The 17,150-nt window shown below is 31.4% G+C and overlaps 3 protein-coding genes across 3 annotated transcripts; 2 read left to right on the forward strand and 1 right to left on the reverse strand.

Annotated features, from left to right (window-relative positions):
• Window positions 1-866: 866 nt before the first annotated feature.
• On the forward strand, window positions 867-1,372 carry LOC111240584. Its single transcript, XM_022775864.1, has 2 exons — window positions 867-1,146; window positions 1,260-1,372. Exons 1-2 carry the CDS (start codon window positions 909-911, stop codon window positions 1,322-1,324), a joined length of 303 nt encoding a protein of 100 aa, XP_022631585.1. The 5' UTR covers window positions 867-908; the 3' UTR covers window positions 1,325-1,372.
• An 8,273-nt stretch (window positions 1,373-9,645) lies between these two features.
• LOC111240774 lies at window positions 9,646-10,419 on the reverse strand. Its single transcript, XM_022776478.1, has one exon. The coding sequence runs from the start codon at window positions 10,417-10,419 to the stop codon at window positions 9,664-9,666; it is 756 nt and encodes a 251-aa protein (XP_022632199.1). The 3' UTR covers window positions 9,646-9,663.
• Window positions 10,420-15,612: 5,193 nt separating this feature from the next.
• On the forward strand, window positions 15,613-16,936 carry LOC106752852. The gene has a single exon (XM_014634627.2). The coding sequence runs from the start codon at window positions 16,004-16,006 to the stop codon at window positions 16,646-16,648; it is 645 nt and encodes a 214-aa protein (XP_014490113.1). The 5' UTR covers window positions 15,613-16,003; the 3' UTR covers window positions 16,649-16,936.
• The last annotated feature ends 214 nt before the right edge of the window (window positions 16,937-17,150 follow it).

Raw genomic sequence — 17,150 nt, forward strand, 5'->3', positions numbered from 1 at the left:
CCTAGGAGCAACTCGAGTGGCCTCAAGCGGAGAAAGATCCTATCAAATATGACGACATTTTAGACGTCTGATCTATGAGTTTGACGTCTATATAGACGTCTGACCTACATAGTTCAACGTCTATATAGACGTCTGACCTACATAGTTCGACGTCTATATAGACGTCTGACCTATAGGATCCAACGTCTCATTTAACGTCACTCGAATAGACGTTGGTTCGGGATCTGACGTTAAAAGTCCAAAATAACCGACGTTAAACAGCGTTTTTCCACTAGTGAGGAAAAAATATAGTCAAATATTTTAATAACTAGTAATAGTTGTGTTAATTTCACATGTATTTATATAACTTTATTGGTTAATTTCACATGGTTAAGTATTTTACTAGAGGGTTTGAAGGATTCTTCTATGTAATTTTGATTAGTCGTGGAGATGAAGTTACAAAAGAAGGTGTTTTTACCAAGTTATATCAAGATATTAGATAACTGTTGGACCTCGTTTATTATCTATAGTCTGGCAATATTTCTGTTAGTATCTTATTTTATAAGTTCTTTTAAAATGGAAGTATTCTTCGTTTTTGTGAATTTTCTCTAAATTAAATCTCACAACATCTCTTGAGTAAATGTAGGAAACAAATAATCTTATAAAATTTTATCTAATACTTTTAATTTGCTATATCTGCATATATTTGAAGAATCTGTTTAAAAGGTTTCTTGAACGTAAGATATTATTTAACATTGGAGAAAAAAACATGAGAACGTTGAAAGAAAAAGAGCAAAATCATATTTACTAAATATATTTTCTAGAATAAAAGAGTATATATAGGAATTCTGTTTCTATAAATTGATATTTAGGTTTGATGAAGATGTCATAGAAATTTGAGATCCTTGGAGAGAAATTAGATAAGAGTTATGGAGAAAATGAAAATAAGAAGTATTGGAGTTATAATGGCAGTCATGATTCTGTCAAGTTTTGGCGCAGCCAAATCAACAGATAATGTTTTGTGCAATGCCTGGTGTGTAATCAAATGTGCAGAAGAACCATTTCCAAAACCAGATTGTGTGAATGATTGTGAAAAACACTGTAAATTATCTGATCCAGTTTATACTTGTATTGCTAGTTGTCACAAATCTATTGCTGTAAAAAATGGTATGTATATTCTAAAATTATTTTCTCCTTTTCATCATTTTTTATTTTTCATCATTTTTTATTTCAATTTTAATTTCTTGGGATTTTAACCATTATTTTTACATGTTTATCAGGTGCTGCTGATCTTGGGAATAATCTCATCAATACTTGTATGAAAGAGTGTAAAAAAAGACTTTAATTTGTAACTACAATTTCTGACTGAGAAATTGTTAGAAGAAATAAAATTTCCTGCTGAATTATGAGTAATAAATATTGATAAAAAATAATATTTCTTATTTATTTCTGTATTTTCTTTTCCAATTACTTCCCTTCATCTTTCTTATCTTTTTTATTCTTGTATCTTGGATATTAATAAAACAATTTTTTTAAAGAAAACATTATCGACAACAAGAAAAAAAAAAAAAAACACTGAAGGGAAAGTGATACTTAAACTCTGATAAAGATAATAAGCCTTTATAATATGAATCACAAATATAAACGTGGATATGTAAAAATATGATATAAGTTTATAAATATTTAATTATTTTATACTTTTTCAAGCACATAAAAATATATTTGAATAAATGATTAATATTTTTTTTAACAAAACTAAAAAACTGCAATCAATTTATTTTGGATTATAAAATAAAAATTATTTTAAATAGACATTTTTTTTTCTCAAGATAAACTTTTTAACCAGTCATAGTAGAGATATAAGGAACGCAGATTATTAAATTTCAATAAAGTTGTAGATTATTATGTATACTGATATGAGGGACTAACTTTGACGTTTTGAGGGTGAAAATAATAATAATTATGTTTTGATAACAGGAAACATTATCGACTTGAATTGTATTGAGTAGGGTACACAGTCTGATATGAGTGTTTAATTTTGACGTTCTGATTTGAGGGATTAACTATGTGAAAATTTTAATCAGAAATTCAAAGATAAAAAATTATAAGTTGTACTCATTAATTTAGACATTTTTTTTTCATAAATAAATAGCAGACTTTTAACAAAATGAGTATTCAAAATTAGTATTAGCTTTAACAAAAAATTATATTAATGAGATGAGACCTAGCTAATAAAAATATAGCGTTCATAAAGTTTCTAATTAAAAAATATTTAAATAATTACAATAGTCCTATTACAAATATAATTCTTATCTAGTTTCAAGTTTTTTTTTTTTTTTGTCTTTTAGTTCATGCTTATCAAATTCACTCATGCATGCAATGCTAAAATAAAGAACGAACTATAGAGTCCTACAATGTTAAATATCAAGTGACCACCCTTTATCATTGATAAACGTTGGGTAGGCATAACAGAGAAATAAAAGAGAATCTTAGAAGAAATTTTTCACCCTCAAAATGGTCTATAATCTAACACAACCATCTTAGTTGACATCTTTTTGTAAACCACATTTGCCATAGAAATTATGAACTCTTTCCAAATTTTTTAATCTAATTCATATAAACCATATAATGATTTTGATGATAACAAATACTTTAAATAATGTGAAATCATATAACAAATCATCTTTCTGAACGTATGTTATAATATTTGAAAGTGTTAGATATATTATCTTTATTTTATATTTATTTTCTATCTTTAGTTTGTTTATTATTATTTCTTATTTGTACTTAGGGTTTGACTCGTATTTCTTCTATTATAAATAGAGGACCCTATGTATATATTCAACACAAAGAAGATTAATCTCATATATAGTTTTTTATTCAATAAAAAGAATTTTAACAGGTATTTTTTGTTTTATATCAGATGACCTATAAGACCTCGTCTAATTCTATAGTCTAATACATTAAATTAAGTTCTACACAATAAAAATAGACTTTTTATGATGACTTATTATAGCAGGTGAAGTCCACCTACCATAATAAGTTGAGCAACGATATTTTTGTAATATAAGTAACACATATTATGACAGGTAAAAAAGGATCTATCAAAATAAAGGGATACGGTGGTAAAATTAAAATTATGATCAAAACTTATTTATGATAGGTCTAGGAAGACTTGTCACAGTAGCTTTTATTATGATGGTTAGTTCACCATCTGCCATAATATGTTAGACGCAGTGACAAACTTGAAATTATATTCACCTATTATGTTAGGTCTAGTAATACTTGTCAAAGTAGTTCTTTATTATGATTGTTAGTAAACTACCTGTCATAGTAGGTCATAATCCCTAATTTTACCAATTCAATATCTTCGTTCACGCTTCTAGATTTCTTCTTCTTCTCTTCTTCTCTTCGTTCACGCTTCCAAACTTCATCTTCTCTTCGTTCACGCATCGTCCTTTATTTTTCTATTCGTTCATGCTTCCAAACTTCTTCTTCGTTGATGCGTCATTCCAAACCCACTGTCTCATCGCCATCGCCTACACACACGATTGCCTTTCCATGTCGTCGTCTCCCAGACGCCATCATCTCCGACCGAAGACGTTGTGTTCTTTGTTTTTGTTTTAAGTTTATTCTTTTCCATTCACCCAGGTCTTTGATGTTTTGTGTTTGAGATTGGTTGGTTGAACTTCAACGAACTCACACTCCACCATTTAGGGTGGTGGATTTCGGCAGCCCATTTCTCCCTAGGCTACTAGACTCGACGATAATGTTTTAGGAAAATACCTCTATGCTTGTCTTTGCTTGTTTCTGCTTGTCTCTACTTATACTATGATGCAATTATGAATACATTGTCTCTACTAGTGGTCTTTGTCATTCCATAAATGAATAGGGTTGCAGCATATATGAACAATTTAGGAAAGAAAACATATCTCTTGAAGCTACAAGAGATGGGAAACGCCTCCCTTGAGATCCACAAGAAATGAAGAACCACCTTCCTTGAATCCACAAGGAACGAAGACCTCATTTGAATCACACAAAAGAGGAAGACATCTCTCTTGAGTCACACAAGAGATGAACAAGTTTACAAACCCTAGCATATAGCAACACCTTATCACTTAAGAGTCACACTTGATGAAATTTAAGCTACCTAAAAGAACTAAGTTTTTCCAAAGTTTGTAACAAAGCTAATTTTTTTAATCCAACTTTTGTGCTTGAATACAACTTTACTTAATTTATAGAAAAAAACTTTCTTTGAAAAAATCCAATTTCGATTTAGGTCAGAATATGAAAGGTCAAGTTAAAATTGTTGCTAATAATCAGTTATTGTAAACAACAATCAATTATTCTTGCAACATTTCCAAAAAATATTTTTTCTCTACAATAATCGATTATCATAAGTGATAATCGATTATTACTGTTTATTTTGAAAAGATTGTTTTTCTCAAGTGATCTAGTGTTGATGTTCTTGACATTCTATATACTAACTTAATTATGATACACAAATTACATGGCTTCAACAACTAAAATTATAAATCTTTAATGCAACTCTTGAATCCATAAATCATCATCATCAATAAGACTTCAACTTTTCTTCATTTATTATCATCACCAAAACCTTACTTGTCTTCAAGATTGAGAATAAGATATTTGTCTTCTTCTTTTATCAAGGCTTAATATCTCCCTTGGTCCTTGTATTTGTGTCAAAATCTCAGTTTGGTTTGAAAGTTTTGAATTGTCTCAATTGGGTCATAATTTTTGTACAAATGCACACATTTTACCCCAACTGTTAACTGATCTCAAACGGCGTTAAGTTTAGCTGACGTGGTATGCTGACGTGTTGGCTTAATCCCTTCTTGGTCGTATTTGTGTGAAAATCTCAGTTTGATTCTCAAGTTTTGAACTGTCTCAGTTGGGTCATAATTTTTGTAAAAATGCACACATTTTACACCAATCGTTAACTGATCTCAAACGGCGTTAAGTTTAGCTGACGTGGTAGCCAGAGGACATGCTGACGTGTATTATTTAATTATATGAATTATTTTTTAAAATAAGCAGTGTTTCACGTGGCACAATGCCTATTATTTAGTTTATTTGAATTAAGGATTTTATTCATCTCTCTGAGAATCAGAGATTTTACACAGATTATCTCGTCGGCTCAAAAAATAAAGTCACTAGAAAACTCGCGTAACCAGTGCAATCAGTCTCACAGCCTTTTCTGCAAATGAACCAACTTGGTAACCTATAGGTTCATCACCAGCCTTTAAGCTATTTATTTCACTGATAGCAGAAGATAATTGTTGCATAGTGAGATCAGTTAGCGATTGGGGTAAAATGTGTGCATTTTTACAAAATTTATGACCCAATTGAGACAGTTCAAAACTTGAGGACCGAACTGAGATTTTCACACAAATACGAGGACCAAGAAGGGATTAAGCCAACACGTCAACATACCACGTCACCTAAACTTAACGCCGTTTGAGATCAGTTAACGATTGGGATAAAATGTGTGCATTTTTACAAAAATTATGACCCAATTGAGACAGTTCAAAACTTGAGGACCGAATTGAGATTTTCACACAAATAGGAGGACCAAGGGAGGTATTAAGCCAAAATTTAATAATGAATTTTTGCTACGTCAATCAAGCTCATGCATGATAAGAATATAATAAAATATTTGAAATGTCATTTGTCAGCTAAGCCCACACATAATGCAACACAAATAGGGAATATTATATAATATTTAATGCATTAGCGTCGGTGTAGCATCGACTTAGCCCACGCAAATGGCTCTGATTTTGAGAAATGCAAAATTTGTTTCAAGAAACATCCCAAAACCTACTTCAGTGCCAATTCATTAACATTTCAAGCAGTTAAGCATACCATTTAATTCATTCATTATTGAATTTGCAAAATTATAAGAAATTATTAATTAGCTAATTAAACATAATACAAGTCCAAAATAAACATCTAAGTCCTAAATACATCCAAGTCCAATACAAACATCCAAGTCACACATGATACATCCAAGTCCAAGACAAACAAGCAATAGAGTTGCCTCTACAGAAAATAACACAGCATTTGACCTCATACCAAAAGGCTACACGCCTAACTAAAAGTCAATGCTCTGAGTAACAAATTTTTTCGAAGAAGTCTATATAAGAAAGAATGCATGAAAACAAGATAACAACAAGAATTATTATTGTTTACTCTTACTAGATCAATTTTCTCTTAAGCTTGCGTCTCTAGTAGTCTTTGAAAAAGAAAATCTTTGTTACAACTTTTCAGATATACTTTGTATTGGAAAATATCATCTATAAGAGAGTTATCATATGTACTTGTTTTATATATATAAAAAAATACTTTGCTCTTTTTATATATTCATAAGTGAATTAAAATACTTATTAAAATACTTATACTCGATTGTAAATCAGGATATTAAACTCATTTGTAATCTTTTTAAAGATTAATGAAACCCTTTAATAGTGTTTAAGAGAGAACTGGATGTAATTCATATTAGAGTGAATCAATATAAAAATAAGTTTTCATCCTTATTTTGTTTTAAAGACTTTTTAAACGCTTCTAAAAAATTTTTAAGTGTTCAGCACTATTTATAGATTGTCTAACTCTTACAATAACATCTAACATCTAGTAATTCTTTACAAAAAGTTTTAAACTTTATTCAACTCCTCATTTTCCTCTCCCCTCTTTAGAATTGACCTGTGGTTTAGTATCTCTAGGTTATAATCCTAATATGTTAGAGGGGCATACCCTAGAGTCTACTCAAGCAATTATCATAAACAATATTTAGATTATAAGTTAAGACCAACATACCGGATAAATTAAGCTAAAATGAGCAAGACAAATATTTATTATCACTTAGCAAGAGCTTGAAAACAATCCAACTCTTTACTATACTAAACCTAAAAAATGTACAATACAGACACTTCCATGTATTTCTAGTTCTTGAAACACATAAACCTTTTTTTCATTAAAGTAAACAAATTTTGATGATAGTTCCCACAGAAACCATTGAGCCAAACCCAAAATTTGCCACAAATTGGTCAAAGAAAAGTTTATATAAAAAGGTTCAACAAAATTCATTAAGGCAATATCACAAACGCCACACCAACTTACTTGATCGAAGGTTGTTGGGTACAAACAAAGTCCCACATCAGATAAAATAAGAGATGGACATGGGTTTATATACACATAAGATACCTTCATTGGAAAGAGGTCTTTTGGAGTGGAGATCTATGAAAATTTTTGTTTTGTTAAGTTTCTGTTATCACGTACTCAGAAGGTTCCTTGTTTATAGGATTGAACTGGTCTTAGGCTGTTAAATTGTTATTTTTTACGTGTCTATTTTAGTGCCTTGTAGTATGCAACTTTCAACTTTGCAGTTATTGTAAAGGCTTATATAAGCCACCTTTGCTTATTGAATAAGACATTCTCTCGTTGCATCATTTTGTGTCTTGTATACTCTGAGTCTTTAACAATTGGTATCAGAGCTCCGTAAGGGGCCTGGTATAGAGTGTGAGTATAGAGTGTTGCGAGAGAACCACAAAACATCTAAGTGTGAGAGTACAGTACGTGTAAAAAAGATGTCTACCATAGAGAAGTTCATGCAAGCGACCGTACCAAGGTTCGATGGCCATTATGACTTTTGGTCCATGACGATGGAAAACTTCTTACGAAGCAAAGAATTGTGGTAGCTCGTAGAAGAGGGGCATACCACTGCTTGAGCCACATCCATTGAGGATCAATGCAAGAGTGTGGCTGAGGCCAATCTAAGAGATCTAAAGGTAAAAAATTACCTATTCCAAGCTATTGATCGGGAGATTTTGGAAACCATATTAGACAAAAGTACATCGCAAGCAATCTGGAAATCCATGCATAGGAAATATCAAGGCTCAACGAGAGTAAAATGTGCTCAACTTTAAGCACTACGCTGTGAGTTCAAGCTTTTAAGTATGAAAGAAGGGGAAAAAGTAGATGAGTACCTAGGATGCACTCTAAGTATAGTTAACAAGATGAAATCAAACGGTGAGAAAGTAGATTCTAGCATGGTAGTTAGTAGGATAATTTCAAGACTTTATCTTCTTCACCTTTGACTTCATATCCTTGTAGTTGTTTAATGTAGACTTCTTCTTCAAGAACTCCATTTAAGAAGACGAATTTGACATCCATTTGATGTATCTCGCAATAGTCGATGCTAGCCTTTTGACTGTAGCCTTTCGCAAATCTTGCCTTGTTTCTCTAAACTTCTCCTTTTGAGTCCTTCTTTGCTTTGTAGACCCACTTGATACCAATTGCTTTGTGCCTTTTTGGAAGCGAGACTATCTCCCATGTATCATTCTTCTTTATTGCCTCGATCTCTTCATCCATTGCATTTCTCCAACCCTTATTTTCAATTGCTTCTTAGAAGTTCATGGGCTCACAGTCTGCAAATAAACAGAATAAGGTAAACATTGTTTAGATTTTTAGTTACCTCATAAATTTCTTGGAGACTTAAAAAACGTGGTGTTCTTTCACTTAAGCTTTAATCTTCTTAAAGGATTGTATTTGGTGAAGTGGGTGGAGTAGCAGGTGCCTCTTGCGGTTATTGTTGTTCCATATCATTTTCTTCAACGCATGGGAAGAATGTATCACAGTTTGTCGACCAATCTCATTATCCTTCTTCATCAAACACTACATTCCAGCTGATGATTGTTTTCTTTGAATCAGGATTGTAGAGTTTGTACCCTTTGGAGTTGGTGTCGTAACCAATGAAAATGTATTTTTCACTTTTGTCATCAAGCTTACTTCATTTCTCATCTAGCACATGCACATGAGCTATGCTTCCAAAGACTCTAAGATGAGAAATACCTGGTTTTCTTCCGCTCCATGCTTCTTGTGGTGTTTTTCCACTAACGGTACTTGTTGGAGAGTGGTTGGTTAGATAGACTGCACATGCAACGGCTTCAGCCCAAAACTCCTTTGGAAGTTTCTTGCTTTTAAGCATGCTCCTTGTCATCTCCACGATTGTTCTATTCTTCCTTTCAGCCACTCCTTTTTGTTGAGGGGATCTTGGCACTATCAACTGTCATCTGATTCCATTGTCTTCACAATACTTCTGAAACTCTTTTGATGTGAAATCTCCTCCACAATCGGATCTCAAAGCTTTGATCAGAAGGTCACTTTCCTTCTCAACATTGGCTTTAAACTTCTTGAAGTTCTCGAATACTTCTGATTTTTCTTTTAAAAAATATACCCATGTTTTTTCTAGAAAAATCATCAAAGAAGAGAAGGAAATAATTACTCTTACCAAGTCATCTTGGCTTGATTGGTCCCCGCACATCTGCGTGAATGAGTTCTAATGGCTCTTGAGCTCTTGAGTCTGACTCATTTGGAAAACTCAATCGTAATTGTTTTCCAAGTAGACATCCTTCACAAACTTGGTTGGGTGAGTAATATAAGGCAACCCTCTCACATTGCCTTCTTAGAGAGCATCTCTAATCCTTTAAAATTAAGATGCCAAAGCCATGATTGGTCTTTGTAGCACATCTTGAGACATTGTGGGCCATCACTTTGAATGTTGAGCACGAACATTCTATTTCTTGTCATTGGCACCTTTGCAATGAATCTACTTCTATCATCTCTTATAGAAAGGTTATTATTATTAAGTTGAATATCATAACCTTTCTATAAGAGTTGTCTTAAGCTCAAGATGTTGTTCTTCATTCTTGGCACATAATATACGTTGGAAATAAATTGATGTTCTCCATTGTTTAGTCGGATGAGGACATTACCTTTCCCTTTCACCGCAACCTTTGATTCATCTCCAAAAGTCATGTTTCCCTTTACCGATTCATCAAGCTTTACGAGCATGCTTATTTTCCCACATATATGGTTACTTGCTCCACTGTCAAGGTACCACTGATTATCCTCGCCTTTATCTTGACCCTCGTAATCTAGTTGCAAAGTACCATCTTCTTGACACCTTTCTTCAGCATAATTGGCTTTCTTTTCAACTTTATTTTTGTTAGGGGCTCTACATTCAGAAGCATAATGTCTAAACTTATCACAATTGTAACAGTTGATTCGTGACTTGTCATACCTTGAATTCGGATTTCCTCTCCCACGACCTCTACTACAACTTTCTCCTCTTTGGTTATTGTTGTTAGGCCTTGGTCCTTGTCCATGTTCATATGCATGACCTCGTCCTTTTTCTTGACTATAACTTCGCCTTGATTGGTTGTGTGCATTTTCTTCTTTTCTTGAATCAACGTGTGCTTTAATGACTTGCTCCACGATCTCTTCCTTCTTTTTCTTTTCTTCATAAGCTTGCAACGAACCAAGAAGTTCCTCTATTGACATAGCCTCCAAGTCTTTGGTTTCTTCGGTAATGGTGACAATATGTCCAAACTTTGGATCTAATGATCTAAGAATTTTCTCCATAATTCTTACATCATCTAGCTTCTCACCATTTCTTTTTAGGTTATTAATAACCGTTAAAACTCTTGAAAAGTAATCAGAGACTAGTTCTCCTTCCTTCATATGTAACACTTCAAACTCTCCTCTCAAAGTTTGAAGACGTACCTTTTTGACTTGATATGCTCCCTTGTAAGAGATCTATTTTCCATTTCTATGAAGATCTTATGGCTCTTGATACCACTTTGTTGGGAGGAAACTTTAAAGGCTAGAAGGAAGTGTTTAAGATTAGAAGAGGTTGGAAGATTTTAAGAGAAGGAAAGACTTGTTGTATTGAATGCTTCTAAACTTTTTGGATTTCATACAAATGATACAACCATTCCCTAATTATACTAATGACACCTCCTTAAGCAATGGTTAGGATCTTGCCACCACAACATCCATCTAAGGGCTATAATTCATTCTCTAGAACTGTCTAAAACATTCCTATAATTCTAAACTTATTTAGATACATCTTACGAATAACATCAATAGATTTTTTTTGTAGATCATTCTATAATCCTTCTAAATAGGATTTTCTAGAATTTTATTTGGATCTTTTATAATCTTAGGCTTTTATCTTATAGACCCAACATACAAAATCAATTTACATTTCAACATTGTTTGCCTCGAGAAAGAATGGCCAACAACGACATTTGAAGGCGTCATCTAGGTCTTCGAGAAGGGCCTTGGGCCAAAGTTGTTCATGGAAGTTCGACCTAGCTAGCTTTGTTCTCAACGCCTTTGATGGCAACTTCGATTCAGAGAATGTGCGACAATTCCTTCTTTGACTCTTCACCCTTCGCTTCCACGACTACAAGTCAAAATGACGTCGTGTATCTATAAGACCTTATTAGTTCCATATGTCAAATCAATATAAAAGTATATAATTTTATATAGTTATTGATAATTGTTTCTTTAAATTATAACCTATGCGTCAGCTACTAATTTCATTTTGATTGCCTCTTATGAGTCGGCCAAACCCACACCACATTAAAATTACAAATAAAATTATTTTATTAAAACCGGTGGGATAAATATTTTTGTTTTTAAATAATTTGATTATGGATCTTCGTGGGCTAGCCATTCTTACACTGATCTCGACATTCTTACAAAAATAAAATCTAACATTCTTACATAACTGAGTTTATATTCTATTAGTTGTAACAAAATATTCTACTTTCCACGTTGCTTGGTTGTAACCTGTAATCTTGCAAATTTTATAGCATTTGGAAGGTGACATTGGTAGTCAAAACAAATTTACGATGAAACACTTGAACATTATATGTCTTGAAATCGAAGATTGAATAAAAGTTGCTTTGTGGGGAAGATTAATTGACGAATAATTTGCTTTGGTGGTGGAAAACAATTATAAAAGTTGAAGACTGAATCTGGCTGACCAAAATGGTCTCAAGAAGACAGAATGCGATGAAATGGGACCATTGAAACTTGAAGGGGAGACCACTTTGTCTCCTTGTTTCTGAAGGAGTAACCAAAAGTAGCTCTTTCATCATTAAAATCACACTCCTCTTAATGTTTCATCACATTTTAGTTTCTTAAAAAACCTCAGGAGCCTTCTACTTTTCTGATTAAAGTAACGTAATAGGCATTAACATTGACACACTTAACAAGATAAAATAGTTTTAAAATAATAAATTTTTGTAATTAAAAAAAAAATAAAAATAAAAATAAGAAAAAATAATATGTTGGAAGTCCCACGTCGACTAGAGATAAGGTCAAATTATAATATATAAGTGAGGTGCAAACCTCACCTTACAAGCCGGTTTTGTGGGGTTGAGTTAGGTCTAAAACTCACTTTCTAACATGGTATCAGAGTCAATTATAAAACCGGTTTTGTGAGGTTGAGTTAGACCTAAAACTCACTTTCTAACATAATATCAAATGCATGTAAATAAATTATGTGTATCAAAGTATTATTTTTCCTACTTTGCTTTCTCTTACCAAAGAAAGCTACCTACAATTGTGATCCCACCATTCCTTTGTGGTTTAAAGGAATGAAGACTAAACTAGTGATCACTATTCTCTTTTCTTTATCTCTCTTTTCTTTTTCTTTTTTTAATCAACATGTTCTTGCTAATTATATAAATGCTAATCTTTTAAACACTAAAATTCCACTAAAAGGGATTGATATGTTTGCATCATAGTTTATATATACCAGTACAATAAATTTAAGTTAGATTTATAATTATGGTCTTCTAATTGATTATAGAAATATAAATTTTCTATCCCATTCATACAACTGACGTAAAAATTATGATACAAGCTACATATAAATTTTATCTACCATATTATAAAAAAAAATAAAAATAAAAATAAGGTTTAAACCTCTTTTTGGTTCCTAAGTTATGAACGGATGTTCAGTTTAATCCCCGCTTTTAAAAATGTAAACCTTTGATTCCTAAGTTATAAAAAATGTATCAAATGAGTCATTTTTTGATGTTCATGGTCAAAGTACAAAGAGTAATATAAATTGCTTATATTATTAAGAAACAAATCAAAGCAATCTAAAGATGTAGCAGTTGTTAAGAAATAACCAAAAACAGTATTTCAAGTCAAAAAAGGACTCATTTGATACATTTTTTATAATTTAGAGACCAAAGATTTAGGGGACTAAAGTGAACATTCACTTATAACTTAGGGACAAAAAAAAATTTAAACCTAAAAATAAAATCAACTTCCTTTTAAACACTAAAAATCATTCCAGGAATTTATTTCTTCTTGTGATATTTTATATAAAATTAATATTATAAATTAGACTGATTATGACAAACTTTTAACTGATGTAAAAATATAATTTTCTATATTACTTATATTTATGTTACTTGTAAAATGGGCATAAAGTATATGGTATAACGACATATAGTCTCAATTACGAAATAAAATGTCACGTGTTGGACAACTTTTTTTTATAAAGATTTATAAAAAGTATAAAAATATAATTAACCTTTTAATCTATTTAAATATGTGTATATTTAAATTAGTATATCGATACATTAAAATAAAATATAAAAATTCATAGACAGATTTTCTATAAATTAATTTATGTATATTTTTGTTTTTATTCTATTCTATTTAGTAAAAAATTCGTCTTATTATTCTTGGGTATGAAAATTTTCGTTTTATTATAGACCCATCTCCTTTTCCTACTTTATTTTCATTTGTTTTTGCTTTTTTTTATCTACAGGAAAGGGTATATTTGGGACTGTGTGTCCTTTAGAAAAACAAAAAGCAAGTTGACAAAGCTAAAATATCTAATTCACATAGTGGGGACAACAAACAAATAATTATTGAAAAATCATGGGATAGAGAGATACCATATCTCTAATCAAAGTTGAAATATTTTTGCAAATTAACATTTTTATAATTAATTTTTTTACATTTTAATTGTTAAATTTCATGGCATTGCTTAAAATAATAACAGTAATTTTTAAATAACGCATTATATGTTAAAATAATATAATACGGCACAATATTATTCAATTTTGAAGTATACAAACTATTTATTTAGTTTAATAATGTTTAAGAGCTCAATTCAATAATTCAATTGAGAAAATCTAACATAAAAATTTTAACACACCTAGACTTTTTACATTTATTTAATTTTATTTTTTTCTGCTTTTTACTTTTTTCTATCTTAAAAAAATACAAAAACTTTATATTTTTCTAACATTTTACTTATATACTATATATTTGTAAAAGTGTATTAATTATAATATCGTTAATTTAAAAGCATAATCTTGTCAAACTTATAAGTGATGTGAATAGATCCTCTCTCTCCACGTATTGTGGTCTTGAGACATTATGATTAAGCATAATTTTCCACTTTCCAATTCCACTTTAATCACTCTTTAGCCTCCAACAACTTTTAATAAATAACCAAAGACTATAGTTTATCTAGTAAATACCCCACAATAACCTTTGACGCATTTCTATATAGCATATTTGAACACACTCTTCTTTCCTCTCTTTTAAATAAACACCTACAAATATTTAATAGGGAAAATATTCATTAGGATCCAATTAAAAGAATAAAAATAAAAATTCCACACAATGATGAGATTAGTTAAAGTTTGACTATCTTAATAATTTTATCCTCTAAACTCATCTCACTATATTAACTAAAACCAATCTTACTAAATTGTTTAGAGTTTTCTTAACACTTTTTATATGGAATTAAATATTTAATCTACACTTATTTTATTTCAACTAGTATACAATTTGGTCTTCAAACTTTAAAAATAAATAAATAAATATATATATATATATATATATATATATATATTATAATCCAATTACTTTAAATTGTTGTGATGTGTCAAATGATGTTTTATACTAATTTTTAAACTATTTATACACTTTGACATATTCCAACTTAAATTTAAAATGATTATACTAATTTTTAAACTATTTATACACTTTGACATATTCCAACTTAAATTTAAAATGATTATATTGTTAGAAGTTCACATTGTCTAGAGATAAAGCCAATTTATAGTATATAAGTAGATGCAAACTTTACCTTACAGGCCGGTTTTGTGGGGTTGAGTTAGGCTTAAAGTCCACTTCTAACATGATACTAGAGTCATCGTTAAAGTTTATCCTATCGATAAAGATAACCAATTTTGATTTTATGGAAGTTGAATTAAGCTTAAAATCTGCTTCTAATATATATCTATTTGTTTTTAAAATTTGAGACCAAAATATATTAAAATTTGAAACATCGACTTATTATAATTTTGTATCTAAATTTAAGAATTAAAAACATATTCAACTCTTTTACTTTTATCAAGTTAATAAAAATATAATAATATTGTTTTTTAACTCCTTCTCTATATATATATATATATATAACTTCTAACATTTCTTTATTTTATATTAGAAATTTTACATTAAATAGAAATAAAAACGAGCATTATATAAATGATGGCAAATCATCACTTTTTTTTCAAATTAGTTTAGACAAAAGTTAATTTGTCTAGATAATTAAGAGAGGTACAAGACTATAGTAATATAGTGCAAGTAACTTATAAATTTTATATAAAAACATTTTTCTTCTACTGTCACTTAAAATTTATTTCAATTCTCTGACTTGTCTTCTATAAATACATTTATTAGTTTTTTTTCCTTCTTATTTTTTTTTTTTTGTTTTTCATTTTTGTATGCATTTATATATCATTGATCATAATTCCATTTAGCAACATCTTTAAAGTTCAACATCACATGACACTTATATACAATACACTCTTGTTTGTGACACATCTCACATAGGCTAACAACATCATTACACAACCACTATGCAATATTATTCCTCAAACTTATATCTTAGTTGTCATCTCATGGTTCACATTATTTACACCACTCCCTAAGGTAGCTAGCTACCTCCCTCAATTTCAAACCAACAAAGAACTTGATTCACTCCACATGTCCCACATCGAAACCCCACAAACCAGTCTTCCACTATCACCATCATAACCTTCTCTCACTCTTTCTCTCTCAAGGGCTCACACATATATATATAAACCCTAATTTCCTCATCACAACCCACCCCTCCATGGACAACAAAAACAACATCAACACATCCCCCTCCGGCGACTCCTTCTCCTTCCGGAGCACGCCGACGCCGGAGTCAGACTTTGAGTTCGGGTCCCTCACGCCGGACTCACCCTCCGCAGAGCCTTTCGCCACGTCTCCGGCCGACCACCTCTTTCTCAATGGGCGTCTCCAGCCCCACCTTTTCCCCCTCCCTACCAGCCGCACCAGCAGCACTAGAGACTCCCTTCTCTCTTCACTGAGCAACAGCACCAACAGCAGCTGTAGCAGCGCCAGAACCAGCTCCAGCGACAGCTCTGAGCGAAAATCCTTCCACAAGAAGCTCAAAGGTGCTGCATTTATGTCAAAAACTCCCTCCCACTACCAACCATATGCGTGTTCACAAAGGTGGCAGTATATAACTCCCATGCCAGCGTTGAACCGTGAAGGCTCCTTGAGAAGAAGAACAGACAAGAACCAAGACAAGGACAAAGGGAACATGAGGAACAAGAAGAAGAATAACAAGAACAAAAATAAGAAGAAGAGTAAGAAGGAGAATAAAGGGGTGAGGTTGAGATTTGGGAGGAGGATTCTACGGTGGTTTGTGATGGCTTGTAGAGAATGCCACGCCATGGAACCGTCCAAGCGTTGTAACAAAGACATTTGATGATGTGACAAACATGTCGATCGTCACATGATTGGTACATAACTTTGTCTGATAAACATGTGATCAAGAGTTCAATCGTGGTAAAAGAGACAACATGTTAACCTTTTCACTGGGTCTTACTGTTTCAAATATTTAAGTATTGATCCAGAGATAGTGTGGTTAGAGAAAAGAGATGTGATGATATTGGAAGGAAAATGTGAATAGCTAGTTCAGCAACTTTTGTTTTTTTTTTCTTTTACGTACATGGGAATTTGGGAGGATATCTATGAAATTGGTAAGATTTGTGCATGTGATTGCCACATGAAATAGTTTATTATACTTTTGGAAGAAAACAAAATTAAATTACTGGTTTTTGGTCTCCAAGGATCTCTTATGAGTGAAAGAAAATAATTTTGCCTAGACAGGGTGTGCTGTGAAATTGTATTTGTGGTAAGGGAATGATGATAGTTTGACACAAGCTCTCAAACACTAGTTTTTAATAATAGAAATATTAAATTACACA

This window comes from Vigna radiata, chromosome 2, assembly GCF_000741045.1.
Source record: "Vigna radiata var. radiata cultivar VC1973A chromosome 2, Vradiata_ver6, whole genome shotgun sequence".
NCBI classification, from domain to species: Eukaryota; Viridiplantae; Streptophyta; class Magnoliopsida; order Fabales; family Fabaceae; genus Vigna; species Vigna radiata.

Bases quoted from the DNA above. Each gene is read 5' to 3' on its own strand.
- LOC111240774 (XM_022776478.1), bottom strand. From the start codon at position 10,419: ATGGAGAAAATTCTTAGATCATTAGATCCAAAGTTTGGACATATTGTC.
- LOC106752852 (XM_014634627.2), top strand. From the start codon at position 16,004: ATGGACAACAAAAACAACATCAACACATCCCCCTCCGGCGACTCCTTC.
- LOC111240584 (XM_022775864.1), top strand. From the start codon at position 909: ATGGAGAAAATGAAAATAAGAAGTATTGGAGTTATAATGGCAGTCATG. The intron at 1,147-1,259 runs GTATGTATATTC...CATGTTTATCAG, and splicing joins ATCTATTGCTGTAAAAAATG to GTGCTGCTGATCTTGGGAAT.